The 19974-nt window shown below is 42.1% G+C and overlaps 1 protein-coding gene across 12 annotated transcripts in view; it reads left to right on the forward strand.

The window, feature by feature from the left end:
• LOC102090092 (epigen) overlaps window positions 1-19974 on the forward strand; it is a 79196-nt gene that overhangs the window by 43423 nt on the left and 15799 nt on the right. For 3 of the 12 annotated variants that reach the window (XR_002415401.2, XR_002415398.2, XM_065061670.1), the window contains exon 8: window positions 15903-16051. The exons of 3 other annotated variants lie outside the window; for them this stretch is intronic. Coding sequence is in view for 5 of the 9 variants with exons in the window: in XM_065061670.1 (XP_064917742.1) it covers window positions 15903-16051 (149 nt within the window). In the remaining 4 variants the exon portion in view is untranslated. Of the gene's footprint in view, window positions 1-2786; window positions 2908-4034; window positions 4188-4463; window positions 7257-15902; window positions 16052-19974 lie in introns of those variants that run through there. 6 more of the 12 variants (XM_021289852.2, XM_021289885.2, XR_010472335.1 and 3 more) reach the window with 5 other exon arrangements.

A 19974-nucleotide genomic window follows, 5' to 3' on the forward strand; every position in this document is an offset into this window, starting at 1 on the left:
CCTCATGTGACTTGAAAGGCACATGGATGTGTTTATTCAACAGCTTATTTAGTATCTAGATGGATAATATGATATGAATTATCATAATGCCCTGGGATGGGTTAGAAAATAATTCTTTTTGTTTTCGAGACTCATCATTCTTTCAGAGGTAATTATTTATACTTTTGCAACGTCAAAATAATTAGCACTCAGTTTTTATGTGTACATTTCAGATCCGATCTTGCAACCCACACTGGACAGAGACCTTGCTCCTGACAACAAGGGAGGAATGTATTGTTCATTTGTGGCCTGTGCAAGAAGATGCTTGAAATGCTTTCTAGGCAGGCTTCTGCTCTAGGCTGACTTTTTCTAATGACAGGACTAACTTTCATGGCACTCAGGGAAAGAGGTTTCAGGTACCTGCATGAAGTGAGGTTTCTTCCAGGTGTTGGTACATGGAAGGCTGCCACCTCTTGGCAGTGGTGGCGTGAGGAAGGATATTCTGGCTGTGTGAATCCATCTGGGGTAAGATTGAATAGAGGTAGCTGGGGATTTAATGCCTCTGGCATAGAAATTGGTACCTTCCACATTTATTTTTTTCACATGTGGCAGAGATACAAGTGAAATATTAAGTGTTTTCAGGGCCTGGTAGAAAAGTAGTACTTTGGGTGTCAGGAAACTAAAGAGTCCTATTGAGTGGTTATATTTAGTGGTTTCATAGCGCACTGTTCAGCCCCCCTTTGCACTCAAAAGATGATTCAAAGCAGTTGGTGCTAAAGCATTTGAAGAGAGACACAGGATGCTTTAAGTTGCTGAAGCTCTTCCCTGCAGAGTTTTGATAGCTGGTCTGCAGGTATATTAGTGAAAATGGGCTTTTGCAGATCTTGTACATTCTGGATCTCCTTGGCATGTTGAACCCTGCAGCTGTCCTTGACCATGTGCTTTGTTTTGCTTTGTGCTTTCCCCAGCAGTGAGCATCATACCGTCTTCCTGTGGAAAAAAATAGTATTATCCCTCTCTTGTCCTAAAATCTGTCTTTTCTTCCTTAAATCTATTCTTTCTCAAGTTGTTCTCTTCCTTAAATCAGTCCCTCCAAGGCCTGGTCCTGCACTGACTCTGCTCTTGGTCAACAAGCTGCTGTGTGATGCTGCCCACAAATTTAGTCTGTGAGGCACTTGAGGCAGGGTCTGATAGAGATAGGTCTTGGTACGTCCTTCGTGTGTATGTATTGCCACTTTATTGCTAGGCTGAAACTGGGTTTGCTTTATAGTTTTTAGGATTGTGTTTCTAGCTCTAGGCCTGCCTTCTCCACAGTGTAAAGAGAAACTTCAGATTATTCATTACAAGAATGGAAAGATGCCCTTTTCCCAGAACAAAGCCATTCATTTTAAAGCAAGATATGTTTTTTTCGCAGCTCTGTAGCTTTTCATGGGAGAGTAAACCAGCATCTTTATTTTCAAGCAGACTTGAATTGTTAATTGTTCCAGTTTATCAAGAGACTTAAAGAGAAGTCTGATTACTCTGTCAGATTTTAGAGGGCACTGTTTTCTAAGTAGTCTTATTTGATCTGAGTAACAGTGATAGTATCAAGCCTCTTTGGTGTCCAAGCCATGTGATTCATAATGGAATTGCCGTAACACATGGGTGTAGAGTAGAGCAGCTGTTTACCATTGCTTATCATCACTGTGAAGTTGTATGAAGGACAAAGCAAAAAAAAAAAAAAAAAAAAAAATCGCTTAGTTGAGCACATGTGGAATTCCTGCCATGAAATGGCTCAAACTGAAATTCTGTCAAGAATTTAGGAGACTGACGGTGTTACTCCTGAAAAATGTGTTGTGGGATTTCAAATTGCCTGCAGGAAGACTGGAGGCTTATATCTCTGACAATCGTTCCATCAGCGTAGTATCTCCAGACCTTGATTCAGCACTTAGTCAGAAAGGAAGATTTTTTTGCTTGCCCCACCATTGATTAGTCACACTGCGCAGAACTTGTCACCTTCCTGTGTGATGTTATTTTTCTTGTGGTCATAACTGAAAGCTGGTGTTGACATACATTTAGGAAATTGCCTTCAACCATCACTAAAACAGTCCGCTGAAATACTAAGGCACTGCTTGGACACCCCACCTCACCAGTGATTCCTGTAACTGGGTAGAGAGACCAGTTCAAACAGATACTTGTGTTGACAGTGAAGCTTTTGAGCTTTCTCTTGGGAATAAGGTAGTTGTATTCTGTGCTTTCAAAGCAGAAGCATACTTACTGACCTGGATGCTTTTAACTGTGCACAAGTTCAGAAACTTAATAGTTGTGGACAGTGGTTTTGCACAGGAAGAACATCTGGGCCATCTTGAGTCCTTACAAACATAATATGGATGGGAGGGAGCAATCCCACCATTCATCACTCACAGTTGCAGAGCTGACGTGCAGGAGTGTTAGAAATATAGTAGTTTGTCTTGTGATGGGGAAAAGAAAAAAAAGTAATTCAGACTGGGAATCATACTGAGAATAATTAAATGCTCTCATTGTGTCCTAAATCCCTGATATTCCTGGGATGGTTTTTCTGACGGATTGCAGGTTGGATAGTGTTGGATAGTTTTTTTTTTCTTTCTCTAAAGCTATGCTGGAACATCTTAGAAGCCTGTGCTATGTAGTAGTGTTTGAATCAGCTCATAAGACTTATCACAGTAAATTTATGTGTTGTCTTTCTGCAGGCAATGTCTGTTCATCTTGAGTTGTGAAAATATATTAAAATGTTTGTGGTGTTGGGTTTTTCTCCCTGAATGTAACTTGACTTTTTCCCCTTTTGACAGTAGACTACACAGAGCAGCCGAAGCTCTTGAAGCTTATGCAGACCTGTCTTGAAGAACACTACAGCTATTGTATCAATGGGCTCTGTGCTTTCCACAGTGAACTGAGGAAACCCATATGCAAGTAAATAATACTGCTTATAAGTATCCTGCTTAGAAAATAGCAACTGTAGCATTGTTTCTTTGTCTGCTACATATTTTCAAAGTAATGTGGCAGCCAAATATTTGGGGGCTTAAACTTTGTCACAGGCTTGAGTGCTATAATCACAGTTTATTGTGTGTGGCCCTTCAATAATTAAGGGGGACTTATAAGAAAGATGGGGACAAACTTTTAGTATGGCCTGTTTTGATAGGAAATGGGGTAATGGTTCTAAAATAAAAAAGTCAATTCAGAAATTCAGACTAGGTATAAGGAAGACTTCTTTTTCCCTTCTTTTTTTTTTGTTTGTTTGGTTTTTTACACTGGGGGTGGTGAGACACTGGCCCAAGTTGCCCAGAGAGGTGGTGGATGGCCCATCCCTGGAGGCATTCAAGGCCAGGCTGGACGGGGCTCTGAGCAACCTGGTCTGGGTGAAGATGTCCCTGCTCATTGCTGGGGGGCGGACTACATGACCTGTAAAGGTCCCTTCCAACAGAAACCATTCTGTGATTTTAAAGTGACTCAGGACTGTTACCGAGGCACTAGTGCTCTGCTAGTGTAATGCTCAGGAAGCAAGAGGAAACATTCACATCTTTATAGGTCTCTGCTTTGGCATCTCAAATCACAACTGGTGCTATAGTGAATAGCAGAGGAATAAGTAGATTTTCACAGTGGGTACAATGAAGGAGGCAAGATGTCAGCTGCAACTCCCTTATTCTGCAACTGCTTACACACCTATCAGGACCATGGTACTCTTAAAATTTCCTAGGGTCCATACTAGACTGCTTTGGCTGTTGAGGATCAGCAGCTAAGGATCAGCAGCTAAGGATCAGCAGCGGACAGGGCTCTTAGTCCACACCCTCTGTGATGAGGGTATGTTTAGATTGTGTTTGTTGCTGTGACTGCAATACTTGAACTAGCTTTTAACTAGATAGACTGGGGTAACTGGTAGTCTTTGTGGAGTAAAGAGGTTCTGACAGCACCAGATTCAGCCCATTCTCATTTCGACTTGTTCTAAATTGTTTAAAACTGATGAAAACTAACGTGTTTCTGAAATTCAAAGCATAAGAAGTTCTGAATAATTTTTTGCATGGTGTGTATTTATTTTGTAGGTGCATTGCAGGTTATAATGGAGAGAGGTGTGAACATTTAACACTAAACTTGTATGCACATAATTCTTACGAACGCTACATTGCTGTGGGAATTGGTATAGGAATACTGACAAGTGGGATACTTGCTATCATCTACTGCTACGTGAAAAAGAGGTATGGGAGAGATATAACCTTTTGATTACATTCATCTGAATTACAGTGGACAGAAAAGCTGTGCAGTTTTGAGGGCACTGGGAGTGAATTGCCTGTTACTCATTTGCTGTGTGATATTAAAGGAGCTGACACTTGATACTTCTGCTTTCCCATCTGCCAAAACATGAGTTTCATTAGGTCTGCCTAATGGAGTTAGGAGATGAGATTTCAGTTCTGTTCAGACTACTGTGTGTTTAGATTTGTCCAGTTAAAATCACTTGATATTGTCTGTTTTAGATGCAGAAAACTGAAATCACCCTACAAAGTCTGCATGGGTGAGACAGCATTGTGAAGATCTGGCATTGGGACACTTACCAATTTGCCTGTAAATGAGAGGAAGTTCTTCTGGGAAGGCTACTCTGTGCCATCTGGCAGGTACTCCAGCTTCAATGATTAGATGAAATAAAGGGAATAACAGAGCGAGTACATGAAGGAAACTCCTGCAGAACTGATGGGCTCCATTCACTTTTGAAGAAAAACCCTCTTTTCAGTAAATGTTGCTAGATTAACAGGTCAGAAGAGCTATTGATACTTTCAGCCCTCTCAACACTTTCCTGTGGCTGGTAGTTGTTAAGGGGAGGACTGATTCGTTTTAGCTGTTTTCAGTCATTTCAAACCTTAGTAGAGTGTTCTGCTCTAGTCTTTTCTGTCTTTCATTGTTTTTTTTGTGTGTTTTGGTTATTTTCTTCTCTGGAGGAAATGCACAACCTGTCTCACAATGGAGCTATATTCTGAACATCATACGCTGACAAGAAACTGTTTGGCTTCTGATTTCATCATCTACTGCCTTTACATGTGAATAAACAGTTCTCTTACAACACTGCAGGTATCTTCACTGTACTATGCAAAGTATAGGCTTCTGTTGTCGTAATGGACAAAATCACCAAACGCTTTGAACTGAGGAAGATGGATGGTTCTCAGAGGCTTACTTAAACTTAGGAACAGAATCAACAGTTCCTGGAAAAAATAGACCATGACATCCCTGGGCATGGCAACTTCCTTGCTGTTTTCGCAAGTAAGGGAATTGGAATCTTTCTCCAAATGGATTATTGAGTGTGCTCATGACAGAGAACCCTACTCTTCCCTAACAACATAAAACAATTCATTAGACTCACGGAACTTCAGGCAGAACATTATGTTGCTGCACCTGATTTCAGTTGCTTGAGAAGCTACACTTCAGTTTATCGCTGCCCAGGAAACAGACTCTCTTTATTCTGTTCTCACATTATGTGCGCAATGTGACCACTCAAATAAAAAAAAAATAATGACTGGGATTTTTTTCCACCCTGGACAAACAGATTGCATATCAGATGCTTGATTTTCTTTATCTTGTCTACAAAGAATCACAAAGGTAAAAAGAACAAAATTCGAGGAAAAGATAAGAAAACTGCTTCTGGAGAAGATGGAACTAACTGTGACTTTTCACTGACAGTTGGAGTATTTGCCAGTGATGATGAGACTGGAGATGTCTCTGAGAGGTTTTCATTTCAGCTGTTGCATGTTGTAGGTGCCTCTATTATGCTTAGTCACCTATGAGAAAAAGGCAGTTGGGTACTTTGTGATGTTATGGGGTGATACAGGCTCCTAAATTTAGGTGACCTGCCAGAAAGCTCTATTTCTGTTTTGTGTTCATTTTCACAAAAGGTTGCATGTCTTTTGTTTCAAAAAGCCCCCTGTATTTGTGAGACTACAATGGTAATGCTGAAATGTGTATGAAAGGCTGGGTTTTGAAAGAGTAAATGTACATTTGTCACTTGAATGGTCTGAAGTTCTGTGGGTTTTGCCCACAGGGCATTCTGATCAGCAGCTGAGTCATTTGGCTCTCGATTTGATACCCTTCAATAAAACAACATGTCACACCCTGGCTAGACTTCCTGTGCAACAGACTAGAGGAAGCAACATGTGCATATGCAGAAAGGATTGTTGATGAGGAGCTGGATGGAGACAGCAGTGCTTTCTTCTATGTGTTGACATGAGTGTTTTTTAAGAGGCAGCGAACTGATTTTTCTGACTCTCTGAAGCCTTTTTGTTCATCTCAAGTTACATCTTCAGATTTCCATGTTGTTTGCTCCTTTCCATTTTTCTGGTATTTTCTTAGTAGCCACTGAGAGACAGCTGCTGGTTGTCGTGATTTTCGAGTCAGTTTTCAGTATCTGGCCTAACATCTTTTGTGTCATATTTATGCAGTGTGAGTGCAAGTAAATGTGAATTAGATTCTGCACAGACACACAAAAAACACCCTTCATCCCTCATTCACTGGACAGACTGACGTGAAATAACTACTAGAAATATGCATGTCATCAGGAAATACAGGTGAGAGGTCTTTCTCATTGAGCTCTGAGAAAATTTTAAGAGCTAGATAGGCCAAAGGATGAAAATCTGTTGTCATGTGAGTGAATCTCCTCTGCACTGAGTTGTCTTCCTCCATGCACATTGTGAGTGCTGCATTCACTTCCAGAGGAAACAACCTTTCTTCATTGGAGAGGCTACATCTTGCAGCAGATATGCACAGTAATGCAACTTGCTCTGGGTGTACATGCAGTTGTTAAAGAAGTTCTAAGAAATTTTAACAACTGGACTTCTATTTGTCCAAAAAAAGCTGTAAGGGAGTGGTGGACTTGATTTTAACCATTTGCATGTCCTTTTACTGACTTTTTTTAATATCTTTTATATATCAGCAGCCAAGCAGGTGCCTTGCAGGATATGTAAGAGCTTCTTGAAAAGTATGTACTCATTGCAGTGAGACACTGTGTACCTACAGAAACACACTGACTTTTTTTTTTCATGTTTGGTTAAACATAAGTGGAAAAAAGATTCATTTCAACACCACAATTCAGCAGGAAACTAAATAGTGAAATATTTGTTCTAGTTCGTTTTCTGGTCCAAGGAAGCTTTGGAAGGGCTGCCAGTGAAAGTTTGCTAGTAGAAGAAAAGCTTGAGAGCAAAACATCGGATGAGTCTGTGCCATGCAAAATGTGACTTTGTGCAAAGGCAGAAGGAGAATAAAATGGAAAGACAATGATAGGAAAATTATGTCTTTGCTTTATTTTTTGATTTTTTATTTTATTTTGTTTTTCCAAGTGGTATTGAGGCTTCCAGAAGTGGGTTCCTCACCACCTGCACATTGCATGCCATTTGTGCTGAAGCACAAGGTGGGAGCAGGCTGCCAGCTTCCCAGGCTGGTGGCACCAATGCAGATGATGGCTTTCTCCATCAGTGTGCAGCATTTACAGACTGTAGCCCATGTGGGAAGTGTGTTGTCATTGCAGTTTCAAAGTATTTCTTCAGGCCCAAGCTGTGTTTGAGGGATCATGGCATGAGTTAATTGCACTGCTGTTTGACCCAGCTGAGGAAGCCTGTGTTGCCTCAGATTGCTTTGTGGAGTCAGCTGTGCTGAGGGCTGCCCTGAGAAGTGACAGGTGTTACTGGGCTGGTATGGTGTGTTGCTACTTAAGGTGCTGAATTTCCTGCAGAACTGGCCCGTCAGAAGATCAGGATCATCTTTCCTGGCTCATTTATCAGGCTCAGACTCTTTCTGTAATTAAGAACATCATAGCTTCTGCTTTCTGTTAGCTGCATGTGCCAAAAACTGTCATTCAAGAGGAGACCACGTGTTTCTGTGACTTTTGGGTAGCCCTGTAACAGCTTTGGGGCACTGGCTCAGCAGGGTCAAGACAGAGATGTTAAAGACTGGGACTTGTCTTTCTGAATGACAGAGCACTGGCCCTGCATGTGATCCTGGCTCCTGGAACCACACTGGCTTTTCCTCATGCCTAGTTTGCCCTTAAGCCACTGAGACCTCTCCCTGCTTCACTGGCAACTGCAGTCTATGTGAGGGTGTGCTTTGTTGCTAATGCTTTGCTGTGACTTCAATACCTCTCCTGCATTCAACACATATTTTCTATTAAAGTGTGTGGGTGGCCTGCAGTTTACTTCATCCCTGCAAGGTCCTTCTAAAAACAGTAGATGCAAGCCTGTGTAAAAGATGACTGTCCTTGCAAAATATGACTTTTAATCTTGGAAGTAAGCATCACAAAGTGTATTGGTTGCTGATGTTCAGAGTATGCGGTGTTCCTGGGAGGAAGCAAAACTGTCTTGTCTGCCTGACAGGATACACTGTTGATTGACAATGGTGGCATAGCATGCCAATGCCTGCAGACCGTGCCAGGGCCTCCTAAAGAAGGTCTTGGAGATCTGATGGCAGGCAGGTAGGTAGGAGAGAGTTTTCCAGAGAAGGTTTTCTTTTATTCTTTATAACCAATAATATGTTTTGCATAATAACACATCAGGGTTTCTGGTCATTCCCACTTAATACTTAATACAACATAGCTTCTTCTTGTGCATTTTAAAAGAAAAAAAAAAAAAAATTGTGCTCATGTGGCTAGCAGAATGCTAACTAGCATACAGTGTAAGTATTGGGTTGTGTCCTAAGAACTAGCTGTGAAGCTGGTTGCTTGCTAATGACTCTGAACTTCATACAACAACCCTGCCCTGCCCCACTGAAAAAAAAACCCCAAAATTTTATAACTGTTATTCTTTACACCCATTATAGGTTTTATTTAATTTCTGTTCTGTGAAATATACTGTAGTTGGAAAAGCATCTCACAAAGAGAAGACTAACTTGGCAAAATGCTGGATTTAATCATTAAGTTTAGAAGAGCTCCAATGACTTTCGAACCTTGTGGTCCTGTATGGCTTGGTCTTTGGAGCAACCCTATGAAGGAAGGCAATGCTTTGGGGATGATATGGTGTGGAGAACTAAGACAGGGAGGGATTAAAGTCTCATGAAGGAGAGGCATCAAACCTGCCCTTAGTGCTGTAGGTGATAGACCAGTGAAATGCCTGTAGAGGTCCCTATTGTACTATAAATCCAGGAAATCAGCTGGGACTCCTTAACGACAGCGTTAACAAACAAACAAAAAAGTGCAGGTACTCATTAAAAGCTCAGTGTAAGTAGTCATTAATTATCATGACAGCAATAAAATCATGTGCTATGACTAGATTTGAGGCTGTTCCTACTCTCTCTGAATTAAATGAGAGGAAGAGCAGGCTTTGTAAGAAGCAGCTCTTAACAAGATGAAGGAGGTGTCACAGCACAGCTGGTACCTCTGATTTGTGCAGAAGAGGAGAAGGTTTATTGTGGTATCACTTGGAGCTCCTTTGCTGATTGTGCAGATGAGAAGAGTACTCTTTCATGGGGTTGCCGGGGATAAGAGATGGTTTTGGTTGAGAGCAGAGTTTGCCTTGGTATGCAATCCCATTGCCAGTGTTGGCAAACAGGCCCCTAAATGAGAGGTGAAATTAGATAACTGTAGGAATAAGAGGTGAGTTCCTCTTTTCTGGATGAAACAATATGAGAGGCAGTTGAGGCACAAAAAGAAGCTGTTGCTTGATCTGAATTGCTCGAAGTCAGACATGGGCATAGACCCTGGGCTGTTGGCCTGCCTGTCCACAACCTAGGTGACTCCTGTTTGCAGACCAACATTTCATCCTTATATTTAAGGGAAACAGCAGAGGCCTAAGGCTTAGATAGAGAGCCAAGCTGCTGTTTGCTGGATTTGGTGGATACCTTGTTAGCGTAAGGATAGAAATTGGTAGTGCTGTGCTGGGGCTTTAAGTTGTTCACAAAGAAAAAGGAAGACAACAAGTGGCACAAACACAGATGAACATAACACTCAGAGAACTCTGACATGGGGTTTTCGATGCAGCTGAATTTTTTTCTTTTTTTTTAAAGATTAGTTATGGTCCACATCCTGCTTTTAAGTCCTTGTAGAAGCAATGGTTCACATTACCGTGTTGAGGCTGTCTTATAGCTGGTCCAATTGCATTGTTAGGTTGGTCAAGTCAGGCAACTTAAAATTCTAATTTTATTTTTAATAAATAAAAACAAAAATGTCTTTGAGATTTTTGTCTCATGGACTAAATTAGGATAAAAATTGTTTTAAATGCTCATTCTTTAGAGTAGTTCAAGAAGAGCTGAACTTGGGAATCAAGGTATCTTGCATAAGCATTTTTGGGAGTTTTCCGTCTGATTTCCCCCACACACCCCATTCTGGAAATAAGGCCACCTGTGAAATGGAGCTGTAGCTCTTGGCTCAGTTTGTGAACTCATAAAATGGTTGGAGTTATTCAAATGCAAGGTTTTGATTTAACGTCTGCCATTAAGTCACTAAAATTCGACATGACATTTTCATTAAAAGTTGGTGTTTATCTTCTGAATGTTGGCAAGCGAGTTGCTATGTCAAGATTCACTACTGACTTGTTTAAGCAGTATTTTGCACTTAAGCAGAACTACAATTTTTTTTTTTTTTTTTCAATTTTGCACTTTAAGCAAAAATACAATTTGCTTTACTTAAAATACACAATTTTTGAATGTCAAGCTGTGTTTTCTGGTCATGACTGACCAAAATGCAGCACTGGAGCTGTCTGATGGGCAACTGGCTGATGGAGAACCATCCTGAGGCAGCCAGCATGAGAAGGTTGCCCAGGCATAGTGTGTCTGGGAGCTTGGAGTTGAGTGCATGTACCTGCTGTGCAGGGACTAAAAGCCCCAAATTGCTCCTGGAAGCCCAGTCTTCGGTGTAGTTACTACTGTTTGCAAACTTAACTGTGATATCCTTCACCTTCCCAAGACAAGGAGCCACGTTATGACTCAAGGACGTAAGTGTTAGAGCTGTATCACTGTCACTCAGCGAAATATGTTATGCTCTCTGCTTTTTTTGTTGTTTGAGTTTTTCTTTTTTGTTTGGGGAGAGAAAGCAGCAAATTTAAATCCCAGGACCCTTCCCCTGCTTTAGATGTTCAAGACTGGAGTGCGAAGATGCATCTCTGTAGCTCTGTCTGAGAAAGAGTACAACCAGGGCTGAGACATGAGAAGAGAGGGCTGTGCTTTGCGTCTGACTAACTTTTGCAAAGCTAATTTCTTTGACATCATTTCTATATGTAAGACTATTTATGTCACATTGTTATGGCAAGTGCCATGATGAACTGCATTTTATTGACTTCTGCTAGCCATTTGATGAAGCCAAGCAGCAGGTTTGAATATGAGCACTGTTCCAGGAATCTGTCTTAATAGATACTAATTCAGAATTTAAAGGTTATGGGGCAACAAATTGTCCTCACATGTGGCAGTGGCAGCTTTACGTAGCAGGGAGGACAAGCGTGCTTTGGTGCATCTCCACTTTGCAAGCCAGTCAGCTCAGCAGCCGCCCATCAGGTGAATGAAGCAGGCTGAGATGAGTCACTGTCAGGCAGGGGACAGGGTCAGGGCACCTTAAGTTACGGGTCATCCCACGAAGCTAGAATGTGTATTATTTGGCTACTAGTTTTGTGCTTTTTGCCCTCTTTTCAAGGCTACAGCTTCACACGTGTTCATTGAGGGCATGCTGTTCAGACTGAGAAACACAAAAAGGACCTCAAAGTGGCCTTGTCTGTGTTTGTGATTTTTGGAAACTTAGCATCTAAAGTGTTCATTTGTTGGTCTTTGTAGCTCTGGCACAACACTTGTTGGACATGGGCAACTTCATCTGTCTTCTGTCTGTAGCAGTGCAAGCTCTGAAGCTTGGCAAGCTGGCATTTATCATAGTTGTAGATGCAGGCAGTTAAGGGAGAGGAGCTGCTGGCAAGGGTGAGAAGGCAAATGCGGCAGGTGGACTTCTGAATGGAACATTGTGTCTGCCCTGCACGGATGAACAGGACGTGGGTATGTGCTGGTGTTAATCTTGGCTGCTTTCAGGGACTCTGGCATCACTGATGTCAGCAGTGTTAGCATTGGTTTGTGAGTACTGAGGATTTCCCTTGCAATGGATGGCATGGTTCTAGAAGAAAAGCCAGCCTGTCTTAATGGAGGTTTTTTATTTTCAGCAAGGGATACTGTGGGATGCACAGCTCCCACTTGATTAGGCGATAGAGCCAAATCTTTTTGTTTGACTTGTGGTTTCACAATGAGAACAAATCCTTTGATACCTGATGGCTGTAACAAAGTGGTGGCTATGAAAACCTTCAAGTAGGAGTTTATGCTAATTTCTCTTGCTGCCTTAATCTCAGAGTAGTGGTGAGATGCAGAGCTACGAATTTCAAGATAGGTGTGAACAAGAAGATGAAGGCAACCTGAGCCTACAAAATACACCATTCTTAATGAACCTGTAAAGTCACTTACTTCCAAACTTATCCTGTAAAACAAGTCAAAAGAAACACGATTGAGTCTTCCAAAGCAAAACAAAGTTCAAGACCCAGCTCCTTTGTTCCACTGATGGCAGAGTGAGATGTGTGGAAAGTCACAGGAGATGCTAATCTCACTGCAGCTGCCTTTGGTTCAGCTGCATTCTGGTTTCCTGCTCATGGTTTTACAGCTGAACAGCTTGTTTTAGCTCCTGTGTGAGGGTGAGCGTATGCAGCTAGGCTTGCATAGCCTTAAACAACAGTTCTTAACTTTCCCTGCTGGATGTGTGGATCCCTGTTAATAGAGCTGGCTTTGGTAGTGGCGTTGCAAACCCTTTTTCAATAGCTTATGGGCTGGTGATGTAAAGGATCTGATTTTGCCCTGGTTGCCAAGGAGGCAGAAAGTTATCCCATTTACAGGAGTGCCTGTAGCTCACTGTGACCTCCTGTAATTGCGTATCACTTGTACAGTCTCCTGTGTTAAGGCATACTCTTTTCTCATTTTCCAGTTAAGAGTAATTTTACAGCTCTAGCTGCCTGTGGATGACCTTTGTGGTGTCTGCTACCACTTTCAGAGCAGTGCCCTTTCAGGCTGTTGGCGTTTACTGGAGTGAACCAGCACACAAATGCAAGCAGGACTCTGAAGAACCTGAAAGACTGGAAATTGTCTTGCCCTTTCCCCTTGTCTGGTTGATACTTCTGTTTACTTTTTTTGGTGGCACATTCACAACTTCTCATGCGCAAATATATTTGAAAGTTCTCCTCCCTCAGGTACTTCTCAGCCATCTCCTGAATTCCTTCTTCCATCACTAACTACTTTTTGCATCAAGATTACAGCAGCAAAAAATGTCCTCTATGGGCTAGGTGCTCCCCTGTGCATGAAAAATGTGTGCAGGAGCCAAGACCCACCAGGAGTTTCTTCCAGATTGTTCCCAAGAAGAATGAGGAGTGACACAGGCAAAGGGCATGACCTTGCAGTTCTCCCTAGTTTGACCTCCTCAGTTCATTTAGGGAGAGGGAAGATAGCTCTGTGTGAGTTACCACCATAAACTTATCCAGTGTGGTCTTGTAATTCAGGTACTATATTGAAACTACAGCCTGGAAAGTCTTTAAAGGGGTATTTATTTAAGATGATTCCAAGGAGGGTTAGTTTGATTACTTTTTAAACTATTAAGTACTTGCAAAATGTAGCAGTTTAAGGCCTCCACTGAGGCTTTTCAAGGGAATTAATCATGAAGTAAGGATGTGTGATTTTCTCAATTAGCTCTGGCCTAATTCCAAGCCCTGATGCAGGCTATAGTAAAGCATCTGTTGACCTAAACGGACATAGACTTACACTACTTGCACTATCTAAGTCCTCAGATAATTAGGCATTTATGCCTCTTGAGTGCCATGGGATTTTTAAAAGTTCCCGTTTTTTTTGTAGTGTTTTCTTTAGTGGGAAGTACCATGAGATGCAAGACAACCAGGGTAAGAGATATAGGCCAACGTGCTATTCAGTAACAGCAACTCAAACATAAGCATGCTCTGAATATTACTAGAAGTTTGAAAAACCCTGGGTGGAGGAGAAAACTCGAGGCTACTTGACTATATTCGGCATGGAGTGAACAGAGCCTATTGAAATAATGGGTGTTTTTCCATCAGCTTCATTAGGTTTTGGAGCAGGCTGTGATTCCAGTGACACAGGAGAATCTTAGAGCATTTGTCACATTTGGGCCAATTCTGTGTCTCGTGTTCACACAGGTGACATTGTAGCAGAACTAGCATTTCTGATTTTAAGCACAGACTTGTGAAGTAACACCTGACAGCAGGGGCAATTAGACTTAGTGTGGTTTTACGTTATTTTTGTACCAGCCGTCCATCAGTTCTTCGTGTGTACCACAGGACTTTTGGAGACTGTGTGCACTATCCACAATTTAAGTGAATTCCAGCTTCTTTCCTTCAATACAAATAGTTCAGTCTATTTGTATCGAAAGAAAACATGATACATATGTGAGCCAAATTCCCATTGAATCCTTTTGAATACTTTTGTTTAAGAATGTGCATTGCTTTGTTATTTGCTAGTTCTGTCTTCAGCATTTTAGTTGTCTGCTTACGTACACAGAATTTCTGTTATGCTAATGATGTTTTCTGATATCATTGTCTAGCTGACATGGAACTATATAGTCAAATGTTGACAAAGGTGACCTGTGCGTATGATAGAAAATTGTTAACTTTAATGTGCGTACCATACCTTGTGCTGATGCACAGCTGAGGCTCTGACTTAGATTTCAGGTGTTTTGGTAATGTTGAACAGCAAGTTTGTCTTTTATTTCTCTTAAAAACTTCTTTGTTAACCAAGAACCTCATGTTCACACAGATCAGTACACATGCAGAAAGCCCTGAAGACATCCCATTATCCTTGAAGGAGCTCAATTAGAAAATAAAAAAATAAATGCAAACAAACAAAAAAACCCAAAGCAAACAATAACAACAACAATGAAAAAAACTGAACCCAGCTATGAGGGGGAGAGTGTCCCTCCTGAGGCCCATCTTACTGTGTGGAGTGTGGGGTGATGCTGTGGCAAGTCTGTATGCAAGAAGATGCAGATCAGGGCCTGCACGTGAAAAGTCTCTCAGCAGACCATGGCCGTGAGCGTTTTGTACCTGTGTTAGACCAGTTACAGCTTTTGGTGACTGTGGGGTGCCTTGGCCTGGTTAGGGTGCAGGAGCTCTGCACTCTTACATCTAAAGGTAGTGTTAAGGTATGAAGGTTAAAACAGCACAGACTGAATCACACTCAACAGAGGGGCGCAGGGTGCTGTACATTCAAGAGCATGTGGAGAAGTTCTGGAGTTTATAGGGAAGAGCTTTCGGGGACTGCTTCTGATTAATAACGAGTAATTACTGACTGCAAAGGTAAAACCTTTTCTGTTTCTGGACAGCGGGGAAGTTAGTGGTACTGAGAGGTTTTTCTTCATATTCTGCACAAAATGTTTAGTGCAGTTCTTTCCACAAATTAAATTCCCCCAAGGCTTGTGGTCCCGTGCAGAATGCAAAATGATCACTTTATAGAAAACACATGTAATTGGTATTCTGTGTGGTTTACCACAAGTAACTATCAAAGAAATCCAGGCAAAGGTTTCCATATACCACAAGGAATTAAATGGTACAAAATAAGCTTCCATCTATTTCAGAAAGCCTGTTATTTTAGAAACTGGAGCTCAAACATGAGTCCGTCTCAAATTGCAAACCTTCTAAATTTCCTGTCTCTTTTGTAAAACAACAAGATACCTGGGTAGAAACATGAGCTAAAAGTTTCTTCGGCCTGTGCTACAGGTGAGGAAGCAGCAAGGGGAAAAACTTCACAGGTTGGTTCCCAGGGACCATTATGCACAGGATCTGACTTGTCCCAACCTGCAGAGTAAATAGTCCCAAGGGACCAAGTGGTTGTCACACTTGAATATAATGACCAGACAGTTTTGCCACTCTTAAATCTTTCTCCTTGCTCAGCTTTAAATTTTCGTTGTCCCGCAGCATGGATCGGAGCTGTAGCGTCAGGAAAAGGAGTCTGTGAGGCAGCCAGTGCTACTCCAGCTCACAGTCCACAAGAGGAAGCGATCTGTGAGGAGGGCAGGAGTCTGGATCATAGGAGGTACAAGTCTCTGACTCCACATGTGCATTGGGTAAGTTGCACGCGATGAGCGTGCGTCAGTGCTACCATCAGAGAAGTGTTGAAATAGCTACAGGGATGCCATGGGGATAAAAGTATGACAGACTGTAAAGTACTTCTTAGATGCTGGGGGATGGTAAACCAATAATTAGTCCTTAAGTAACACTTTGCAGGCAGCATTTCAGCAACTGGCTGGAATTACACAGGGACTTCCCTGGCCCATCACACTGCAGAGAAAGTGAGTGCTTCTCTGTCTCTTCCTTTGCTTTTGCTGCTTGCCTCCTTTAGCCCTGCCATCCATAAACAGCTGAGGAGAGTTTCGGGTGTTACTGATTTTAATAAAGTGGTTTTAGGAATGTTTTACTTCTCTGTAGCTCTCATAACACACTAATAGAGGTTTTTGGCAAGAGGAGTAAAGCAAATTGCTCCCGCCCTCTCTTCGCATGTGGTAAGCAGTGTCTATCCTGGCAGCCATGTGACTGAAAGTCTGAATGCAGCACAGCACCTGGTAAACTGGGAATGTCCTTGTGCAACAAACACCCAGGCGCTTGTGTCCAGCACAGAAGCACAACCCTCTGCCATCTCAGGCTCACTTTGCCCCTGATCACTGCCACCTCGTGTAGTTCTTTGGAGCCACTTATTTTTGAGCTGATGGGGAATGTTCTGTCATTGGGGTTGCACATCCTTGCACCATTTGCTTTGTTTTTAATGGCATGCATCAGACTTTCAGGCACTATCGAACAGAGATATTTGTGTTTATCTGCCTACCTCGTGAGGGAAAGGTAAGCAATTTTTATGCTTTAAGTGCCTCTCATATCTCACCAAGGGCATTTAGTTAGCTCGTTCCTTAGCTGTAGATAAACTTGTAGTGGGTGTAAGCTACAGTTTCCTCCTGCTTTATCTGCAAAGCAATCTGTGAAGCCCAGCTGAGTTCATAGTACAACACGCAGTGATTTACTTTAGGACAAGTGATGTCAGGACATCAGACCACTGCCTTTTCCTCACTGTTTTAAATTAAAGAGTATAAGGTCAGTTCACTTACAGCAAACTCCTTTTTCAGATGCAGTTCTCTGTGTTCAAGTGGTGCTAATGATGGGTTAGAGGTATGAAAAGCAGTCCCAAGATTTCCCACTTTTGATGGCAGCAGGAATGATACCAGAGCAGTCTGTGTCACCACATTGGTACAGCCAAGGCAGCTCTTACAGCCAGAGCTGCTCTCAGAGGCTCAGAATATGTCAGGAATGGTCTTTCTTCTGCCTTCCCCCTCCTCTCACCCAAGTGACTGATGTGAGAGCAGAGGAGAAGAAAATGGGGTCCTGTCTGAGAAGGTTTTGTTGCTTTCAGCACCACTGAAGTTATTCTAGGAATCAGACAAATGTTCTATCTTTTTCTTGCTTGTGACATAGCATGTGACTCATGTCCTTTTTACCAAAGTCTGGGGGAAGTGTGTGTGCAGGGCAAGGTGAGATGCAGAATGAGGAGACCAGGAAATGTAGGAAAGCTTATCTCAGTCTCCTTGGAGTTTTGTGCAGGATGAACAAGATGTGAAAATCCAGTCCATTTTTCTGAGACATACTGAGGACTGCTGCGAAGAAAAACAGTTACAAGGCCACTAGGTGCCAGGCAATCTTGACTTTATACACTGCCGTCCTACCCACTTGCTCCTCAGAACTGTGATCAGACAAAGCAGCAAATGAAGGTGATGGCCATAAGGGATTCAGCCAGAAGATTGTTAAGAATAGAAATGTGCTGGTGACAAAGACAACATGGTTAAAATGAGCTATGCATCCAGCATTCAGCTGAGAGCAAAGGAAAAAGAAAAGCTGTCTTCCAGAGTGGGCCCAGCTAGCCAACACAGATTGCTACAGGCTGAGCATGCTGCTAGAGGAATGGGACTGCTCTGTGAAAGAAGAGCTCACGAAGCTGGGGAAGATGATACAGCCGCGATTCAGGGACAGAGACATAGCTAAGGGGGTGTCATGCCCTTCCAGAGAAGCCAGGGCACTAAGCTGTGCCCTATTCACCTTTAGAACTATCTTTGGCAAGGACAGTAAGCCCGACTGGATCAGACAGAAAGCTTTTACTGCGGTGCGTAACTTGACTATTTCTGTGTGGGTGAGAGTGTCTTGGGTGGGAGGCCATAGAGGTTTTCTGGTCAAAGGACAGAGAGAGGGATGTGGGAGCTGGGGTAAACTCAGAGAAGCATTTAAATTCTTGGGGATAGTGTCAGGATCTGTGTAAAGTGTAGACCCCAGGGCTTTGACTTCAAAGGGCACCAGGTAGGCGAGACGAGATCTTTTTTACATGCATCGTGTGTGGAGACGATAACAACAGACATTCTTACAAGGACTCCCTCACCTGCCCAAGTAGTATTTAAGTTTGGATCAACTGTTATTTCTTGAATGCTTTACTGGTATCTGACCTTATGCTAGCACACCTGTAGCCTGGAGTTATAGTTCTTTAAAGCACTTGTTTTGGAGCTAAGGATGTACTGTCAGGCTACTTTGTAAGAGTCCACTCCCATTAGTGGGTTATTCACATTTGGATTAGGAATGATACAATTTTATGTTTCTATTTTTCCCACACCAAGGGTTCTTACTGTTGTTCCTCTCTTAGCTTCCAAGCTGGAGCTTCCCTCCTCATGAAAGCACCTAGCAATAGCTACCTAGTCAGTTCAACCCATACCAATGAAGGTAGGCATGTGTGGCTTTCAATACAGTATTTAGCTGAGAAGGAAATGTCGGCCTCTCTCTAACTCTGCTAGAGGATATGTTTTGAGGTGGACTGCTAAAACATGAGAAGTTAGTGTTACAACTTCTCTTTGAAAGGTATTCTTAAATTTGTTGGAGAAAATTTACAGGATTATGGACAGATATCTAACTGTTAGCCATCAGAACATCCTATTTTGCAACACCAAAGGAATTCACAAGAAAATTTCAGAGAGATTTTTCTGGGTGCATGTGTCTGCAAGTACACGTGTGTGTCACAGTCTTCGTTCAGCTGGAGAGGAAGTTTATATGCAAGGGAAAAAATACTCCAAACCTACCTCTAGGTAAGATGTAGCAGCAGAAATTCAGAGCAGTGTAATTCCCTTACTTTCTCTACCTGAATGAGAACCACACCATGTAAGCTTATGGAAAATTATCACAAGAATCATGTATTATTTCTTTGATTTATAGTTTCCTGGGAAATGTTCAGAAGATGTATCAACACCACAAACAATTTGCAGAAGCCATGAAGCAGAAGCATTGGCACGTACAATTAGAGGCAATACTTGTGTTTAGTAACAGTTGTGCAATGTTACAAGTGAAGTTTTGGTAGAGAGAGATTTGTTGCAGATGGGCATATATCAAACTGGTCTATTGTGAGCTTGCAAATACAGCTGAGGGATTTCTAACAGGATATTTACAAATTGTTAAATATCCTGTTTACAAAAATCATGTAAACAATTGAAGGCCATTGCCCAAAGGCTCCAATGTTGTTTAAATCTACGTAAAAGACAATTCCAACATTTGCAATGCAGTCAGCACCTCTGATGATACATGACATGGTAATCAGAGTTGCCCCAATGTAATCAAATACACGCAGCAGTGCGCAGTATGTTGCATAAGGATGCTCTAGGAGAGAGGGGAAAGAGACCTCTTTTTTCATTTGGTTAACCTACGCGCCATTTAAAGTGGTTGATTTGGAAAAATGGGGAGTTAGCTTTGTGTACAGCAGCCCTTCCTGAAAGTCTCTCTCCTGGTTTGCAAAGGGGAATGTCACAAGAACAAAACAGGAGGAAGGGTTGGGGAAAATGGGATGGAGACAAAAGGGCGGGGCTGCGTTATGCATGGACTTACATGTTTGGCATGTTTCACCTAAGACAGGCTGTCTCCTGGTCTAACTTAGTGGTCCGTGTTTCAGTTGATGTCAGGTTGCTTGTGCGCTTGGCTT

Source organism: Columba livia, chromosome 4 (assembly GCF_036013475.1).
Source record: "Columba livia isolate bColLiv1 breed racing homer chromosome 4, bColLiv1.pat.W.v2, whole genome shotgun sequence".
NCBI classification, from domain to species: Eukaryota; Metazoa; Chordata; class Aves; order Columbiformes; family Columbidae; genus Columba; species Columba livia.